Here is an 18,483-nt window from a genome sequence, read left to right as displayed (position 1 = left end):
TGGGCTTCCTGCTCCCAGACTCCACTCTCTGCTCTCAATGTGTCCTCATCAATGACTAATGGCGTGCGTGGTGTGAAAACTAGTGACTAAGTATTAATACCGTTGAGATACACACATTTAAAAAGCCCCCGAGAGACTGAATCACCTGCAACCTGTTGCTACATGAATCCCACACAAATCCCTTCTGTTAAGTTCCTTCTTTCAGTATTTCTTTCCTAAAAAACATTAAGGTCCTGCTGGTGATTTGAAGGTCTGCGCAGCCTTGCCCCCATGATTCTGTATCGAGCTGAGAGGTGTTTCTGTTGAGTGCCCCTTTGAAAGCCACAAAAGTGTTTGTTTGGAAAAGGCAGTGCCCGAAGGCTGGATTTTTGGCTGCAGCGGGGAGCCGTGCTCTCCTGATGTGCCATTTGATCAGGTCACACCGTCTCCCTCAGTACTTATCATTCATAGGCAGGGATGTGACTCAACCCCGGCCAGCGTGGCGGAGCTGCAGGCGTATCTGTGGACGATACGGCGTCTCTCTGAGGACTGCAGGCACCAGATGTTATGTGTGACATGCCTGCCAGCTCTGCACCGGTGCCAGCTGGGCTTTCTTTCTCTACCTTCACTCCCCCCCACCAGCTCTCTATTTCCTTCTCGCTGCAGGTCAGTGGGTTTGCCCCGTGTAGGGCTCTGTGTCTTACAGAAGTAAGCCGAAAGGCCTTGGGCTGTTTGTTTTACCTGAGAATTCTCTTAATTATTCTCATTTTCAGTCCGTAGTACTCTCTCCCGCTCGTGTTCCTCAGTCGATGTCTGCTTTCTTTTATACAAATTAGATTTTTGTTAATTAAAGACTACTTCCCTTTGTGCACTTTTTGTTTGTCTCTTTCTGTCTGTCCAGTGGAACTTGTCCTTCCTCTTTCCCTTTGACAGGGGTTGATTGACAGGCTGTCCAGACAGGATGCATATGGTGTTTGTTTGAGAGGGCTGCTGTGGAGTCCTTCATCACTATTTAGCAAACTGACCAACAGCTTGAAATAACACAAAATGAGGGTGAGGAGAAGATGGTGAGTGTCAGGAAAGGTTTCACTGTCAGTCCTCTAATTAGAGGTTGAATGTTTATAAATTATAGACATAGAAATTCATCAGAATTATAAAAAATTATGATGTCATGTACCATTTAACCACATCAGGACTAATTTCTGTTCAAATGTTTTTTTTTTAACTTTACAAGTTGACAATTACAGCAGGTCGTTGTACATTTTATGATATTATTTTCATAACTTAAGTTAACTTGAGTTTTTCACAGGATTTCATACTTTATTGTTTGACTCTACTCTCCATCAAACTTGGCATGAAGCAAGAGGGATATTTCTGTCAGCTAAATCATACAAACACTTTGGCCACCATGATGGAGCAAACTTTGCAGTGGCCAATGCATGCACTAAACTAATGACCTTTAGAAGAAATAACCAAAGGATTATTCTGTTTGTTCAACAGAACGAGGCTCCAAACGATGCCTTAAAGGAAAAGTTAGACGTGGGAAATGTGATTATGCATAAACATCTGATAACAGTGTGGTAAATATGAAGCTGGAACTAGGGCACTGTTTGCCAGCTATGGTTTTGTCCAAAGATAAAACAAAATCTTCCTCCCAGCACCTCCACAGCTCACTAACTAACACAACATGTTCATGTTAAAAACTGTATGACAATCTGCAGTTAAACGGAGAATTAAGATCAAATGAATAATATTGTATCTAATCTATCTGCCTTTTGAGAATTTGTATGGGTCCTAAAATTGTTGGTGATTTTTTAAACGTTTATCTTATTTTTTTAAAATTTGTTTTACAAAACATGGTACAAATATTTTAAGTCTAATAAAAACGATATAATAAAAAAATACTTTAATTTAAAATCCCTTACAAGTAGGCATTCATTTTTCTCTTGCTTTCTCTGTACCTCTACACTTAATTTTCATTTTTAAAATCATTCCATCATCTTTTTACTTTAATTTATTCTCCAACAAACACCGTGCCTCTTTTATTCAAGCGATCCAGTTTTCTTGACCTTTTCACATCATGTCCCATGAACTTTTTCTTCCTTCTCTAATCTAACTACTGTGGTTTATGTGGACAAGCGAACATCCCTGTATTTTTCTCGTGACATGGCTCTACTGTCAATACTTGCAGTGTTCCTTCCCCATCTCTCAGCCACTAGCTCGCTACCTTATTATGTATTCCTTTGCCTCCTCTACCTCTAGGCCCAGGGGGTCTACCCTGCACATCTGTGTATCCTCCCCCTGTGCCAAACTTCTCTTGGCATCATAAACATGTTCTCCTCCTGCTCCATGTCCTCCTCATTTCCCTTCTGCTGCATTTTCCCAGAGGAACATGCTGCTGTCTGACCCAGTCACAAAGGATTTATTTTCAACCAAAACCAAACAGGGCCTCCCACTCTCAGGATGCACCAGATTGACTTTATTTTGCATCCGATGTTTTCCTTGCATTCCTACGCGGCTCCATTAAACCTAATGAGCCTATGTCAGTCCACTCCTGAAGCAACAGACAGTTTCAGCTGCCAAAACAACAACTACAAAATAATGAGAATTAGTTGTTTTCAATACCAGTCCAGTGCAGCACAATGACGGCAAGTCTTCCATTTGACATCTTGCTGCTGTTATTTTGACATACACCCGCTTATCTGAATTGCTACATAAACCAGAAAATCTTTCTTCACCCCGGTCTCATATTCTTATTCTCTCTCTTTTCAGTTTGTTGTTGCTCCCGATGCATCTTTCACCTCTTGAGCATCAGGTGTGTGAGTGCAGGAGGTGCTCAGTAGGAAATCAGAGCTCTTCTTTCATCCCTCCTTGAGAGGAATGACTCTGGACTCCAGAGGTGGATGAACAAAGGAAAATGGCAACCGGGGGTGATGTTATAGTCTGGAAACAGAGACTGAAGGATCCCACAAATGCAACTTCAATGCTAGTACTGTATGTGGCTGTAAAATCATCCACGAGGAGTAACTCCAGAGTGTCCATGGAAGACAGTAAAACCTTGACTTCATCCCGTCATTCCCATACTACGAGTCCAATATATGCTGCATGGGGCCAAATGGCAGCAGTGAATAGCTCTTCCTCCACTCCCAGGTCCTGTTTCACACTGTTTTCACTGCACGCTGCCAGCCAAAGCAATTTGTCTGGCAAGTATTTAGCTAGTGTGGCGCAGGGGGCCACGTGGGGCCAGTGGAAGTTTTGCAGCTCACCTCACACATTCTCTCTATCTTTTTGTGCTCATTTTCCTCTATCACACATCTCCTTATCTGTCCATCTAAGCCTTCCTTTTCCTCCTGTCTTGGCTAGCAGTTATTTCAAATAGGACCCAGTAGCAGGTTACCCAGGCAGGGGTGGGTATGTGTGCTCAGCTGGTTCTCCTCTGTGGTGAGCTATAAATGCTGTTATCTGGGAACCATTGTGAGTGTTTTTGAATGTGTGTGTGTGTGTGTGTGTGTGTGTGTGTGTGTGTGTGTGTGTGTGTGTAGCATCCATCTGTCTTTGCAGGCAGTGGCCTCCTCTTCGCAGCGTAGCTCTTTCCAAACCCGCAGATAAGATGCAGCTGATGAAACAATTTTAGATCTCAGAGAGCGGGGATACACGTGTTGTCCATTATTGACTTCCTCGTCCTTGAGTTTCTCATCCATCTCTTCCTCTCTTGCTCACCGTCTCCCTCTCTGCCTTTTCTCCTTTTACATTTACTTTCTCTTTTTTTCCCCCTTCGTCTTTCCTGTCTGTTACTGTGAGGTCAGGAGTGCGCTGGTAAGAGATGCTGTAGAGGCTTATTTCTACATTCAGATGCTGTATTTAAGTGAAAAAACATTGATACGACACCACTTCTAAGTGTTTGCTATAATGTCCTTGCACTACACTTGCACTGTAAGTGCTATCCAGGCCATTCAGGTCATGAATTATGAGTGGGCCATCACAAAAAAAAACTATACTGAATTCTTGAGTATGAGTTGAGCCACTTAGACTGCAATATGAAGAGAATATTTCTTCCTGTGCAGCTTGGAGGATGTGGCTACAAACATGGGATATAATAAACAATTGAGTATCGCACTAGTTTTAAAATTACATCATCTAAAAGTGCTCTTTGGAAGTATGTTCACACAAAGCATTATAAGCAGATTACGCTTAACTGTATCACAAAAGAGACATGGGAATAAATAAAAATGTGTCTCTGTAACGTAGGCACAATTCTGTATTTAATACATCTAAAGGATTGAATGTATATCGTTTGGCATACATAAATATATTTGTTACATTCCCTTCTTTTCTCTGTTGTTGGTCTCTGGTTTACTGTTTGTGTTGTCTTCGGCTCTGCAAATACACAATAATCCCCCATATACCAAGTCCCATCCCCCTCTCCTCTCCTCTCCTCTCCTCTCCTCTCCTTTCCTCTCCTCTCCTCTCCTCTTGTTTCTCACCTTTTTTCAATTTAATCTTGTCTTTCAACAAATCACCCTTTTGTCCTCAAAGAAAGCGTCCCATGTGTCTTAAATTACTCTGTACCCCACAATCTTGACCTCAACAGCCACTTTCATCTTTCTGCTTTTCTCTGCTTGGCTTGTGGGAAACCTTGCTCTTTAAGACTTCACAGGAAGGCGAAAGAACAAACTACGGTGGTCCACTAAATTTTCAAGGTGAGTCGTGTCAGTGCGATTACACTTGATTGTCTATCTCAGTCTCCATGGGAAAGATGTCGAAATGTGTTTCAAAGTATGTGTATTTGTTCCAAAACACTGAATTAATACTCTTCTCTCTCTGGGACAGCGCTGAAATGTCTTCACTTCAGCCCTCAAAGTCACACATGTGCACACCCACAAATAAGCAACACACAAAAAACACATTTGAAGTCAAACAGGTTCAGTGATCTACCGAGGTGATTCCCAACCAGGGCTGCCGTTGTTTAGGGGTATGTGGAAATATTAGCAGTAATGTGAAGAGTAGTAATTTGAAAACAATAAAAAAATGCAATTTGATGTTTGTTTTTTTAAGATCTCCAGATTGAGCCAGAAGGAAAACATGAATATCCCATGTTGAGAAATGCATGCAAATTACAGTATTAGCTAGTGTTCAGATAAATTGATACAGTTATCTTAAACTAATTGTTAAATGATGACATACACTATTATGTAATACAAAACTGTGATGGAAAAGTAATTTATGGTTAAAATCTATAATTAATGATGACTGAGAAATGTTTGAAATAGATGGGGGTGTTGATGAAAGGGTACGTGAATTCATGTGACAAGGCTGTGGGGGGAAACTGATGAAAAGCCTTGTAATCAATGATCTTAAGTGTCCTTGTGCGCACAGATGGCAGAGAGAGAGAAAGCCATACTTGTGCGTTTCTGTTGTACCTGTTGGCCGGTGTGGAGAACACCCCCAGGATGATGTCCCTGCCGTGCATCCTGATGATGGGGCTGGTGGAGTGGAGCAGGTTAAAATAGAAGTGGGAATCGCCGGGCACGGAGCAGTTCAGGCGAGCCTTCAGAAAGGACGTCCACTGCTTCTCCAGGACGCGCTGGGAACCGCCCTGATCGCGTTTACACACTCGGGCCACACGTGACACCACCACCTTGGGAGTAGTCAGGCGGAGATGCAGATGTAAGTGTAAATAATGCCTGCGTAATACACATCTGCAATATACTGACTTATTGCCCACATATTACTGCAATGATAAGCTGTGGAGTTAGATAATATCTCATGAGGTTTGGGATTGATCTTCAAAAAAGGCATACTTAAAAGCTCCTTTCAACTCCAAGGCGATTTCTAAAGAGTCATTTGCATGCTGTTTGCTATGTGGAAACCCTGTTTTGACAGATCATTGTTTTATAATGGTAAATTCAATATCAATTATTCATGAAAATGTCACGGCATCTCAACATTGCTACTTTGAACACACAATAGTGATGCTGTTTTACGATCCATTTACTCTGCTCTCAGTAAACATGTCAAAGCCAGTGACCTTGTGAAACCACTTCTCCCCAAGTGTGAACTGCTAATTTATTAAAAGAGCAGGCTTCTTGGTACGGGTATTATTTAATAAAGCTGGACCTCACCTCCAGTAAGGACAGGAAATATACAGAGTTGCAATAAAAAAAAAAAAAAAATGTTTTCTCAGGTTAATACAGACATGAGCTGTTTGGTCAGACCGTCATTTGTTGGATTAGATATGCATACAAACAAATAGAAGGATAAAAGGTCACTGTAACTGTGGGAAAAGAGGTGATACTGACATTAAAATAATAACAGTATATATATATATATATAGTATGGCGGTATTAGAACAGCGCCTCCTTTCATGGTTGTATTATAACGACAAATTTACACATTCATCTGCAGTCCTTTTAAAAAGGTGAATGGACCAGCAGCCCTCTTGTGTGAATACTGAGAGTTTAGAAGGAAAAGAGGATTTGATATTTCCATTGGAATGACTTCTATACCTTCTCCAAGTAATTGAACTCCATGGCTATCTCTCTGAAGAAGAAGTAGATGTGCGGTCCCCACTCAACAGCGCTGACAAAATATGGCTCTGTGTTGTAAGACAGAAAAAAAGTTAGAGGAAGAAAGATGATATAGATGGACCACATGAAAGCATACAGCAAACAGCATTTACCAATGCATCATTACACTGGGTGTTAATTCCCAGAACACCCAAGTAGCACGAGGGCAGGGAGGAAGAGGCACAAGCCATGCTTAATTTCATTACATGGTGAAAAGGGATTTCACAGCAAACAATAAGCGCATTATGACTCCCTGAGAAACGAGTTTCATGCTTTATATTTAGGCACTATTACAGACAGGACGTTCGACAACCTGTGTCAGCATTAAGTTTGACCATGATGAGGACGGTCATGTCAAAGAGCAGTAAGTCTGACAGCTTCGTGTCCCGGCGACCTGAACGTGGAGCTCTGAGCCGGCTGCTGACTCAGACCTCTACTACTGACACATGTATTGATCCGGCATGCTGCTAAGCAATGTGGAAGCACGCGCTCAAACCATCAGACTGTGAGGACATCAGCAGCAGGCATTATGCTGAATAGAAGACGTGCTTGATAAAACTGCTCTGACGTAGCTACACTTAATTACACAGTGACACACACACACACACACACACACACACACACACACACACACACACACACACTTGTCTGTAGGTACCTCTGAACCACTTGGAGTCATGCTTGACAGTGCGCAGAGCAGGACTGTCCCCGAGGCTGCGATAGATCACTGCATCAATGGCCAGGAAGTCTGTCACAGTGGCCGTAAACAGATTCCCTTCTGACACAAACACACACACACAAACATTGGTGAGTTGGACGGCCTGCCGAAGCAACAACATAACTGCAAACAATGAAGTCAGAGTTCTCCAAAGACCTGAATCATAAACATGATTTGACTGAGCAGTCAACAATGTAATTGTAGTAAGATAATTGCAGTTTTGCAACACTCCCACACAAACCCCCTACCCCCGCCCCAGTTTTTTTTTTTTTTTTTTTTTACTGCCAGTTAATATCAGATAAGGGGCTGATGGCTAAACAGTAACGGCTCCCCAGTTTCAGCCACAGAAAACTGTTGATTTGATTATTACCGAAGTGTTTAAATCTGATGAAGTAAACAAGGGAGTTGAATAAAACGGGATGAATTTGAAAATTCACATGTGGCGTTTTGTTGAGCTTAGAGTATTTTAAGGGATTAAAAACATCTTTTCATGGAGGAACAAGGATATTTCAGAGTTTCCATTCATTCTTCATTGCTGTGTGGCAGCGCATTGAGTCACAATTCTGCACGATCCGAGTGCCGGTGAGGAGAAAACAAAAGGCCAGCCTTACCTGCAAACAGAGCTACATTTGCGTGTTTGGGGTCATAGGGGCATCTCGCCATCCCACTGACCGTGTCTCCTATCATCTCCAGAGTGTCTCCCTGTGAAATCACACACACGTAAACACACAGATGCATGCATCAATCAGCAAAAAATATAAATGCATCCACAGCAGCATCATGAAAACAAGCCACGAGAGAATGGCAATTACGGAGCGTTACCATAAGTGCAAACTGATGATTTAGTGGTGGCAATTAGGCACAGCAGCAAACAACAAGAGAGTCACATTCTCATGCATAAATATGACAAACACACACACACACACACACACACAGGGATCCATACCAACGCGTGAAGTCACGATAATAATTCACCCAAGTTTGCAGCTCATATTTACACCCAAACATGTGGTGAAATCTCTGCTTCTCTCTCTGTCAACCACCCAAACACACAACAGGGTAGCCACAAGCAACTATTTCAAGAGAACAGCAGAGTTTCAACACTTTAATTCTCAGACACAGTTGAAAATGAAATAATTTATAGATGTCATTTCATTAAAACACAGCTATAAATAAAGCAGTAGCTAGCATCACTAACTAGTCCCCAGAGAAACAGGTAGCCCATCAGGCATAGACAGGTGTGTTACACACTGTTGTAGAATGTCATTAATGGATGACAGATAATGGGCTGTGCACATCTCACTGTTCCACTGTTATGCTGTTTGAAATGTGAGACTGAAAATAACATTTATCTGAAAAAGCCTTTGATAGTGAAAGGATTTTTCTCTCTCTCTCTCTCTCTCTTCCTCTCTCCAACTCAACTGCCTTCATTCCTCATTTAATATCACCGCAGACTGATGTGAAATCAGCCGAGCCGATGATTAATATTTATGTGCAGTTTTTCTTCGACAAGTTTGAAATTGTTACTGTAATTGCGTAAGACAGGGATTGGCTGGGAAGTGGAGAACACTTAGCAGCATGGTGGAGGATTCAGGTGAGTTGCTGCTTGATGGATACAAACTTTCAGGGTTTGACAAAGGTATTTTGGGAGGGAGAAGGGAAATATTCAGAAAACACTGTCTAATTGTTTGAATCAGGACAGTCAACACTTACACTTGTAGCTCGAACCCTGCTGGCTTTTAAATTTAGCCTCTATCTGTGGAGCTGCTACTCTCTCTTTACCCAAAGGAAAAACTAAATCGAACCAGGAAACCAAGTCACGACTCCAGCCTTACTCTTTGAATACCCTCCTCTTCCTCTGTGTTCTTCTTGATTTTCCGTCTCTGATTCTCAATGAAAACAAGCTCGGCAGACCACAAAGTTTAACCACCGAGAAATAACAACTGTTGTATCTCAGGAAAACAAGGCACTGGAGCTGCCAGACAACAGGGATAAATAACTCCTGGGGAAGAAGTCAACACCGCCTCAAGTGCTGAACAAACAACTCTAATCAAGCTGTACATTTTCACCCGAACAGACGTACTAATTGCGCAATAGAAGCGAGATCTCTATCCTGGAAAAAACAGATAAAGCTATTTCTCAATTACGTCAAGCCCCTGCACTGAGAATTAATGCATGGTTGGACCACTTGCAGGTCTGTGACATGGACTGCAGAGCTGTAGTGGCAGGTGTGATCAAGAGTGTTTACTTACAGTATAGTTGGCACATAGCGGGTTGAAGGCGTTGGTCCCACACAGAAACAGGCCTCCTTGTCTGCTGAGAAGCACCTTCATGAAGTTGCGGCATTCATCCTGCAGAAATGAGAGGCAGAAAGAAAGAGGAGCGCTTAATATGCAGGACGGGTGATACTGAGGAGAAAAAAGTCAAAATGATGGAGTAAATGAAAGGAAAACTGGGTTTATTTTTCAGATGCTGATTATCCAAACCGCTCTGTGAAATGAAGCTTTTCAGTTGCCTGATGTGTGGAATTATCACACCATTAACACTGTCAATCATATTGATAGTCTGAAGGTAGTCTGCAGAGACTTCAAGTGTCTACCCACTTCACACACACACACACACACACACACACACACACACACACACACACACACACACACACAACTTCTGTTGACTGACAGGCAGTAATCCAAACCAGCTCCAGGTTTTTAAAACAAGCAACAGATTTAAGGCTAATTTCTCCACCATGAGGCGTCAAACCACAAGAAGCCGGCTTAATGGCCAAACAAAACCGGGTCACAGTTTCATTCTTCCACGTTCATTCTTTGAAAAGACAAGTCGTGACTCGTGTAAGCGCCGCATAATCACTGCTTTTGCCCCACAGTCCCAAAATGTAATAAATGTTGGTGCAGAGAAACTGAGAAAAATGACTTTGAAGTTAATCTCCAGCCTCGACAGAAGTACAGTGCCAGAGTGTTCACACATGCAACCTCTGATGTGCAGGTGTTCATCATAAAATTCAGCATTAGCACAAGTCGTTTCATTATGTTTGCCTACTTCAATATATTTATTATATATCCAGTAACTTTTACTTACCTGTTTCAAAAGCTTCCTTTTACTTTACTATTTCAACCATTTATCCATTACTTGCAGCTCATTTTTAATCATTTAGCCACCAGCAAACTATTTATTCATTATCCTTCTTTCAGTTGACAGTTTGAAAGTTTTTCTATGTTGCAGTCAGAGACAATGTTTTGTAAAACTACATCACTTTTATGACCTTGACATTTTTTTTTGTAACTTTGATGAGATTGCTTCTAAGCTCAAAAAAATAAAAAGACATATTTCCAGCTATTTCTGTGATGTGCAGTGCACTTATTACCAAAGGAGGTAATTACATATGATTCTCTATATACTAAGCAGCAGTTAAACAAATAAAAAAATTTAAACAATTTTCCTTGACTTATAATTTTACCCAGCAATTTTATGGCAACTTTACAGTTTAGCTCTTACTCCACTCATTATTTCACTATCTAAACAGCACTTTCATCTAGTTCCAATTGAAAATGTGGCCACCATTTTTATGTAACTATTTTACCATTACTGTACTTTTAACTCATTACTATGGCTAGTTATCCAATTGAAAATGTGTACAATCCTTTTAGCAACCTTTATCAATAACCGTTAAAATATGATTTCTATTTCAAAGTTTCTCCATTACTTTAAGCTTCCATTTTTTTAGATTTTTGTTTTAACTACATTCTGTATCTGCACAACCTCTTACCACCACTGAGATTCTGGCCTTATTGTAGATATGAGCTGTGACCAGTTCAAAGATTTTTTTTTTTTTTTTCCTTCCTGAATTAATTTAAACTTTGAACAATTTTACTGATTTTTTTAAGCCTGAAGGAATAGAAGGTTTTTAGTATTAAAAATGCACTAGTAGTGGTAAAAGGCAGAGACATGATTTCAATTTAGACCATTTAGGAAGTCAAAAATAAAAGTCATAAAGAAATATAACATACTTGAACACTTCTCAGATTTGTCTGAAATCCTGACATCCATGGTCTTAAAGGCTTTGCAACCAAAAAGTGACATGATAATAAACAAACATAGGACCTAACAAGACAGCAGTGAAACTCTGTGTGCAGGAATTTGTATTTCTTCATTGGTGCTGTGCACAGGACCTTTGACTCTTTAAAAGCCAAAAGGTACTGACAGCAGTTTGCAGAAGCGAGTCAGCCACCTGTGTGTCGAGAGTGAGTGGTGATGTACAGTAGATCACTGCGATAGCAGCCAGAAACCCCCTCCCAAAACTACAGTCCCAGCCAGGATGGCACCAGCTCTGACTCTCACTCACACACACACACACACACACACACACACACACACACACATACACACACACACACACACACACACACACACACGGAGTCTACTTCAAGACCACCACCCGCACTGGTGCCATCAGAAAGCAGTAGTGGTGGTGATAGCTGGTATTCCAAATGACAGTATGCATGTGTGTGTGTGTGTGTGTGTGTGTTTGTGTGCAAGAGATCAGATGGAAAGCAGTGATATGAGAGACGGGTGAGTGTTATTCCAGATGCTCCACCCTGCACCCCTCTCCCCCGCTTTCCCACTTTTCTCCCTGCAGGGTTCTCGTTTTTCAACGGCAAAAAAAAGAAACAGGAAAGAAGGAAGTGTTTTCATGTGCAGGTGTGCAGTGTGTGTGTGTGTGTGTGTGTGTGTGTGTGTGTGTGTGTGTGTGTGTGTGTGTGTGTGTGTGCGTGTGTGCGTGTGCGCGTGTGCGTGCGTGTGCCGGGGTGCATGGGGTGTGTCAAGTGCGAGGTGTACATTTCTAACAGTGCAGCACTATGTGACAAATTGAGGCGTGACTGTGACAGTATACGTGTGTGTATGTCACCCCCCCACATGTGTGCATGGTACATATAACTGAATATATGTTTAACTGTGTGCATGCACATATACTGGTGTGTGTATCTGGGTTTCACAGCACAGATGCATGCTCATGTGTGAGAATCATTTGCATGCTGTTTGTCGGCAGGGTTGCAGTCTGTCAGCTTGGTCAGAGCTGTAATCACAAAGCCAGATGAAACACTCTTAATAACAACCCAGTTCCACTGCCAGCATCTCAAAGATGGGAGTAAATAAGTAGAAGAGCCAAACACTGCACAAATGTGTTCATTTGGCAGTGCTTGTACACATAAAATTAAACATTTCAGAACTGCAGAATAAAAATAAGGTTAAGAGCCTTTGTAACGTTTCTGCTATTGAGTACTGATTTCCATTTGCACTTTAAAGACATCGTCAAAATTCATCCCTTGCTGTAAACATACATTTCATTAACCCTTATTTGACTACTGCAGGAGGAAATATGGCACTCTCAGGTAGAAATGTTATTCTATTCAAAGCCTAATTCAGTCAGCAGGAATAAGATTTTAATGTGGCTTCCACGTTAAAAATACAAACCAATTATAAAGGATCAAGCAATGAATCACTGAATTAAACAATTAGATATAAATCCAAAAGCTGTATGTCCTGATACCCCCTTCTTTAACCCTCTGCTTCCTCCCCTCTCTCTGCACCCTCACTCTCTGGGCAGAATCCAGACAAAACGCCACCTGTGCTGGCTGGCAAGCCTTCCCGAGACCCAGACGACTGACTGCAACCCTCCTCCTCCTCCTCCTCCTCTTCTTCCTCCCCCTCCTCCTGCTCCTCTTACTAACAGTGGCAGAGCTGCTGGGGCTCTGAAAAATTAATCTGCAGCACAGATGAGTTACAGAGGAGAACACGCCTTCGTATATGGACGTAGTTGTGAATGAAAAAGGAGATTTACAGAAGAATGAGGGGAAAAAAAGAGTGTGGAAAGATAGGGAGGGATGGTGCACAAGTGTAAGCATGTTTGAATATGCAAATCTTTATTTATATAAACTAGACACTGAGCAGGCAGCATGTCTTAATCAGTCCTTCACTCTTGAGGCAGATGTTAGCCAGACAACTTCGACTCTGCAGATGTTGACTGAGCAAGTGCATTCCTCGGCTGAGTCATTCTCAGCACAGGCACAGATATCATCATCCTTAGAAAACGTGCACATCCAAAAGTATTCATAGACATATAAATGCAAGCAATCACACACAGTCAGAGGATCGACAACAAGTTCTCTGTTGCTACAACAGACGTGCTCCAAACAACCTGCAGCAGTCAGACACCATTAAAGCCGAGGAGGCTCCACCTTCTGCATCTGCTTTCTATCTATTGTCCCAAATTCAATCTTTACTCTTAGATGATAAACAACTTTTTTATTTGGCCTCTGCTTGAGCTCAATGTTTGTTTTATATGATGATGCTTCATCCAAAACCTAATGAACCTCCAGCGACCATCAGCATTCTCGTGTTTGGTCTTACAAAACAGGTTATAATCGTAAAATCTTTTGCTCGTTTTCCTGCTTTAAGAGCAAGCACAGCATCTTTCATAGTCTAATAAAATAAAATAAGTTATCGTGATGACCTGCTTTAGTAATGTTTGCACAATAGGAGCCATCTAAGGAAGTACATCAGGGGGTCGTATTTAGCAAGCTGCTCCTCTAAATCTCCAAAGTTTCCATTACATGCCTGGCTGGTCCCCTGATGTTAGCAACCTAGGAGAAGACAGCGCTGCTCTGCCAAGAGCTGCCATTGAGCCAGAACTCTCCCACACACACACACACACACACACACACACACACACACACACACACACACACACACACACACACACACACACACACACACACACACACACACACATACACGTTGTATACACAATACACACAGACACAAAGCCTTGGCGAACCCTCTTCTCAACTCATTAACAACAGGTCTGTCATTTCCAGAAAAATCCCTGATGCACAATTCTGACTGAAAACAGAGTGACTCTCCATGGCAGCAGGAAAGTGTGTGTGCCTGTGTGCACGTGGGCGGAGGATAAATTAACAGAGGTACCAAATTAGCAGCAACGTGCCGTTCCGAGGGCTGCGGTCTTACTCAGCATGTTAAAGCTAATCCGCATCCCTCTGCAACCCTTCTTCGCTGTTTGATGGTAATTCTGACTGAACACACCACAAGCCACAAACAAACAACAGACACAAGAGGAAGGGTGAGTGGGAGAAAGACTGAGATGATAGAGATATCAGGACAAATGAAGAGAGAAGGAGGGAAGGCGAGAGAGAAATATTTTCAAAAAAAACAGAGTTGTCCCGGCCAGTCAGCCATGTGGCAGCCTCAGCGGTGGAGCTGACCTGCAACAAGACCTACCGATCATGGGGTCAGCTGAGCCCCACTCCCTGGTGGAAACACACACACACACACACACACACACACACACACACACACACACACACACACACACACACACACACACACACACACACACACACACACACTCACCAGTCAATCATTGACAACAACACTTAACCTGCATCACCTCTGAACAGCTCCTCACCTCACAACCTGCTGAGAAAACCACAGCAAATTGTCATATAAACCAAATTGTAACAAGTAAATGCGACACTGTGCTGGCTTGTGAGAAAATAGGAAACATTTTTAAACAAGAGGGCCATAATAAGGCCGGCTTTAGTCCTCCCCAGGACATATTTTTTGACTAAGTTTATGAGGATATCAAATATGTGCTTTGTTGTGCAACAGTATATATGGTAACTGCAGTGTATATTCCTAAGGGTGAAGGGGAACTCTACATAGTATCCAATTTAATTACAGCACAATATAAGACTGAGGATAAATTAGGGATGGGACAAGATTTTCGAACATTGTGTGACTATCGTTCTTTCTAATTTCCCCTGTTTTTACCACCACCCAGTTATCTTGCATTACTTGCATCATGCAATGCATACACTGATCAATAATCAATGGCCAAGCAAAGTGAGGTTGATGCTGGATGTGCAGGCCCTCATCTTAAAGATGAAGGTAAAGACATGCTGCTCATAAGATTTGACCAAGGCGACCGTTTTACATGTTGGATGGCATTAATTGAGCCTGAGTTAAAGGTGAATAGTCAATTAATAATCAAAGAGTTCAGAGCAAATTTCAAATAGTATTTTTGCTTAAAATGTCCATCCCTAGGATACAAGTCGTACATAAACCAAAATAATGAAAAAAAAAAAAAAAAAAAATGAGCTGCAGGTAATTCACAGAACAGAAATATGAAACGTTGTTTTGTTTGTGTTCTTTTCTCCACATTTGATGCTTTTGGTAATCGCACCTCAACACCAAGATGGGAGTTTCATGATCATCTAAAACATAGTACTGTCTGAAGACAAGAAAAATAGACGGGTCTAGTACGAAAGATCCGTGTAGAATGACATATAGAATCAAAGAGCGGAAAAACGTTCCTCTACACACGTAGCATTGTTGAGATAAAAAAAAACAACCTAAAGAACCATAACTACAAGGTATGAAAGTGACTCCACGTGTGGTATTTGAAATGCACTAATTGAGCAGCCCAAAAAATGGGCAATGAAACCAAATCCTCTTTGATTGTCCAATCCAGAAGAGGCATTTGGATTGGACGATTGAAAACCCAGAGCTCCTCTGAGAGCACGCTCAACGCAATATTGATCAAACAATCTCGCTAAGTGCCGCTTATAACGATGCCCAAGCGCTCTTCAAAAGCATTCTATACGGACCTGCCTTTGTTTGCGTGTGCCTGCCACGCTGCCATGGCCAGATGTGTTGGCACTGAGCCACCTATGGGAAACATCTGGCCCGCTATCTCTTGCTATCTCATGCTTTCATAAGAAGAGAAAGGTAAGAGTGGAATAAGGGGAGGAAATGACAGCAAGAGACAATCAAAAGGGCAAATATAGGGGAGATAAGGAGACAGCGGAAAGCAAAGGACAAAGGGAAATACGACAGGAATATGCAGAGGGAGTGACAACAAGGCCGACTGTTGCATTCATCGATGATCGTTTGGTCAACACAGGGGAAGAGAAAAGGCGAAAGAATTAGGATATTGAATTTTCAGCCTAATTAGGGAGAATACTATGTCCTTTGTGGTCAACCAAGCAGAAACATTTAATTACAAAACCAATTATGAGGTGGCGAATGTATCACATCTGACACAACCATCCCCCAAGCAGAACAGGACATTTTCAGGAGGTGAAGTGGAGGAGAGGGAAGAAAGGGATCAGGGGAGAGAGGATGAGGGAGGCACACAGAAAACAACTGCCTGACATGTGTTTGTGGAGATTTTCTTTTTAATTGCTTTCATGTATGTGTAGGAGAGAAACAAAGAGAGAAAAGATTAAAAAACAGACACTTAAAATCATGAATAAGTATGGATATATAGTGGACTGTATAATGTATGTAAGGGTTGGAAAACCCTTCATGTTCTTCCCTACATGTGTATAAGAACCTCCATGTTGCATCGTGTTCATGTGTGAAGCATTATTGGAGAAAATTATATATTTTTTTTTATATTCCCGGAACGTAAGTCGACCTCCGACACGAGGATCAAGACAGCAAGAGGCGGTAATAAAAACAGCAGCTGCAGTGGTCTGATGAAATCAGGTGCAAAAGCCCTTCAGCGAACACTGCAGTTAGATAATACTGTATATCTAGATAATATTGATGTTGTGATATAAAATTTGTGTCGGTCACTAATCATGACATTAAAATATAGTTTCCATTATGGCATCTGCAGAGCTCAATGGTGAAATTACAGCTTAGTTTGAGTCTAAAAATTTACAGCACCATTCTGCAGTGTTAGAAGACCAAATAATCAAATATGAAGAAGCGAAATACACACACACACACACACACACACACACACACACACACACACACACACACACACACACACACACACACACACACACACACACACACACTTATTGTAGGTCTAAGCCAAGCTTCATCAGGATGAATATTTGACCAGAGGGATTAACAAAATGTATGATGACATCAAATAGAGCCCACCTATGTTTTGACATGCAAGTTCATGTGGGATTTGTAGTTCTTAATCATGGGGGGGGGTTCAGTGCAGTAAAATGAATAGTGAATCCACGTGTGTGTTCACGTGACAGATGATTTTTAAAAGGCCCTTACAGAAAAAAAAAACGTGAGTTTCCCATGTTTTCCACACGTTGCAACATATGATAACATGAGGAAAATCAAAGTTTTCACTTGGGAATCTACATGGGCTTCACACATTACAACATGAAAATGTTCCAAAATCATATGGACAAAATACATGTTTCACGTGACCAATCACATTTTTATGGGGTCACATGAGTTTTTAAACACGTGAAATTCATGTCATTTTTTTTAAAGATGTCTTTCCATGAGCATCGATAGCCATCAACCCAGGTAAAGAAAGTTATATCAAATTATTAGTTTGAATATATAATGATATGTGAGTATTACTCAGCACTAATATTAATGGAGTTATTTTATCTGTAAATGGTCTCTGAATTGAGTGTTGATCAAATGCACTGTATAGCTGTTGTGATTCTATCGTTATGAAGCTCTCTTTGTCTTTTATTGCTGCTATGGAGCAAAGCATCAATTTGTGGGTCCCTTATTTTTGGTCTGAACACAAGGATGCACATGAGCACACGAGTGATGCCACACACACTCCTCCAAAGGGTTTCACACTACTCTTGTTATCCACAGATGGTAGTGCTGAAAAATACTGTGAGCGTCAACATGGGTGAAAATGAAGGCGGTTTCAAATTTCACAATAAATTAAAAGTATATACTACTCATAATTATTGTAAATAAATTATTTGATAAAAGAAATTCATTAAATAATTTTTTTGGGTGAGAAACTGATTATAAACTTTGTCTGGAAATAAACTTTCTTTTTGTTGACTTTGTATAAGAGAGAGGTTAATTAAACTTTTGTTTTTTGTTTACATTGTACTGTTAGATGTGTGTAGTTCCAACTCTTTTCCTGGGTGTATCTTAGAGCGAAAAGAGCTGCATTTTCAGTTATATTTTTACAGCGAATATTTACACAAAAAAAAACATGGATTATCAGTAATACTCTGGTGAGTGAGTGCGTGTGGTGGAGAGTGTACGTGCGTAGACACACACAATCACATCCATTCAAATGCGCCTGAGCCCAGAGAGCTGACTGAGAGCACCTGGCAGTGTTCTTATCTTCCTCACATTGCCGTGTGACTCACAGCATTACCACGCAGC

General features: G+C 41.3%; 1 protein-coding gene across 1 annotated transcript in view; it reads right to left on the bottom strand.

The window, feature by feature from the left end:
• sema6bb (sema domain, transmembrane domain (TM), and cytoplasmic domain, (semaphorin) 6Bb) overlaps positions 1-18,483 on the bottom strand; it is a 123,040-nt gene that overhangs the window by 39,473 nt on the left and 65,084 nt on the right. The window contains exons 6-10 of the mRNA XM_069150281.1: positions 9,516-9,614; positions 7,875-7,965; positions 7,204-7,323; positions 6,486-6,574; positions 5,400-5,617 (exon numbers count right to left, since the gene is read on the bottom strand). Coding sequence (XP_069006382.1) covers positions 5,400-5,617; positions 6,486-6,574; positions 7,204-7,323; positions 7,875-7,965; positions 9,516-9,614 — 617 coding nt within the window. The remainder of the gene's footprint in view (positions 1-5,399; positions 5,618-6,485; positions 6,575-7,203; positions 7,324-7,874; positions 7,966-9,515; positions 9,615-18,483) is intronic.

Source organism: Embiotoca jacksoni, unplaced genomic scaffold, assembly GCF_022577435.1.
Source record: "Embiotoca jacksoni isolate LCO1_2020_lvr unplaced genomic scaffold, fEmbJac1.0.p SCAF_16, whole genome shotgun sequence".
Classification (NCBI taxonomy): Eukaryota; Metazoa; Chordata; class Actinopteri; family Embiotocidae; genus Embiotoca; species Embiotoca jacksoni.
This window is presented reverse-complemented; position numbering and strand designations above follow the sequence as displayed.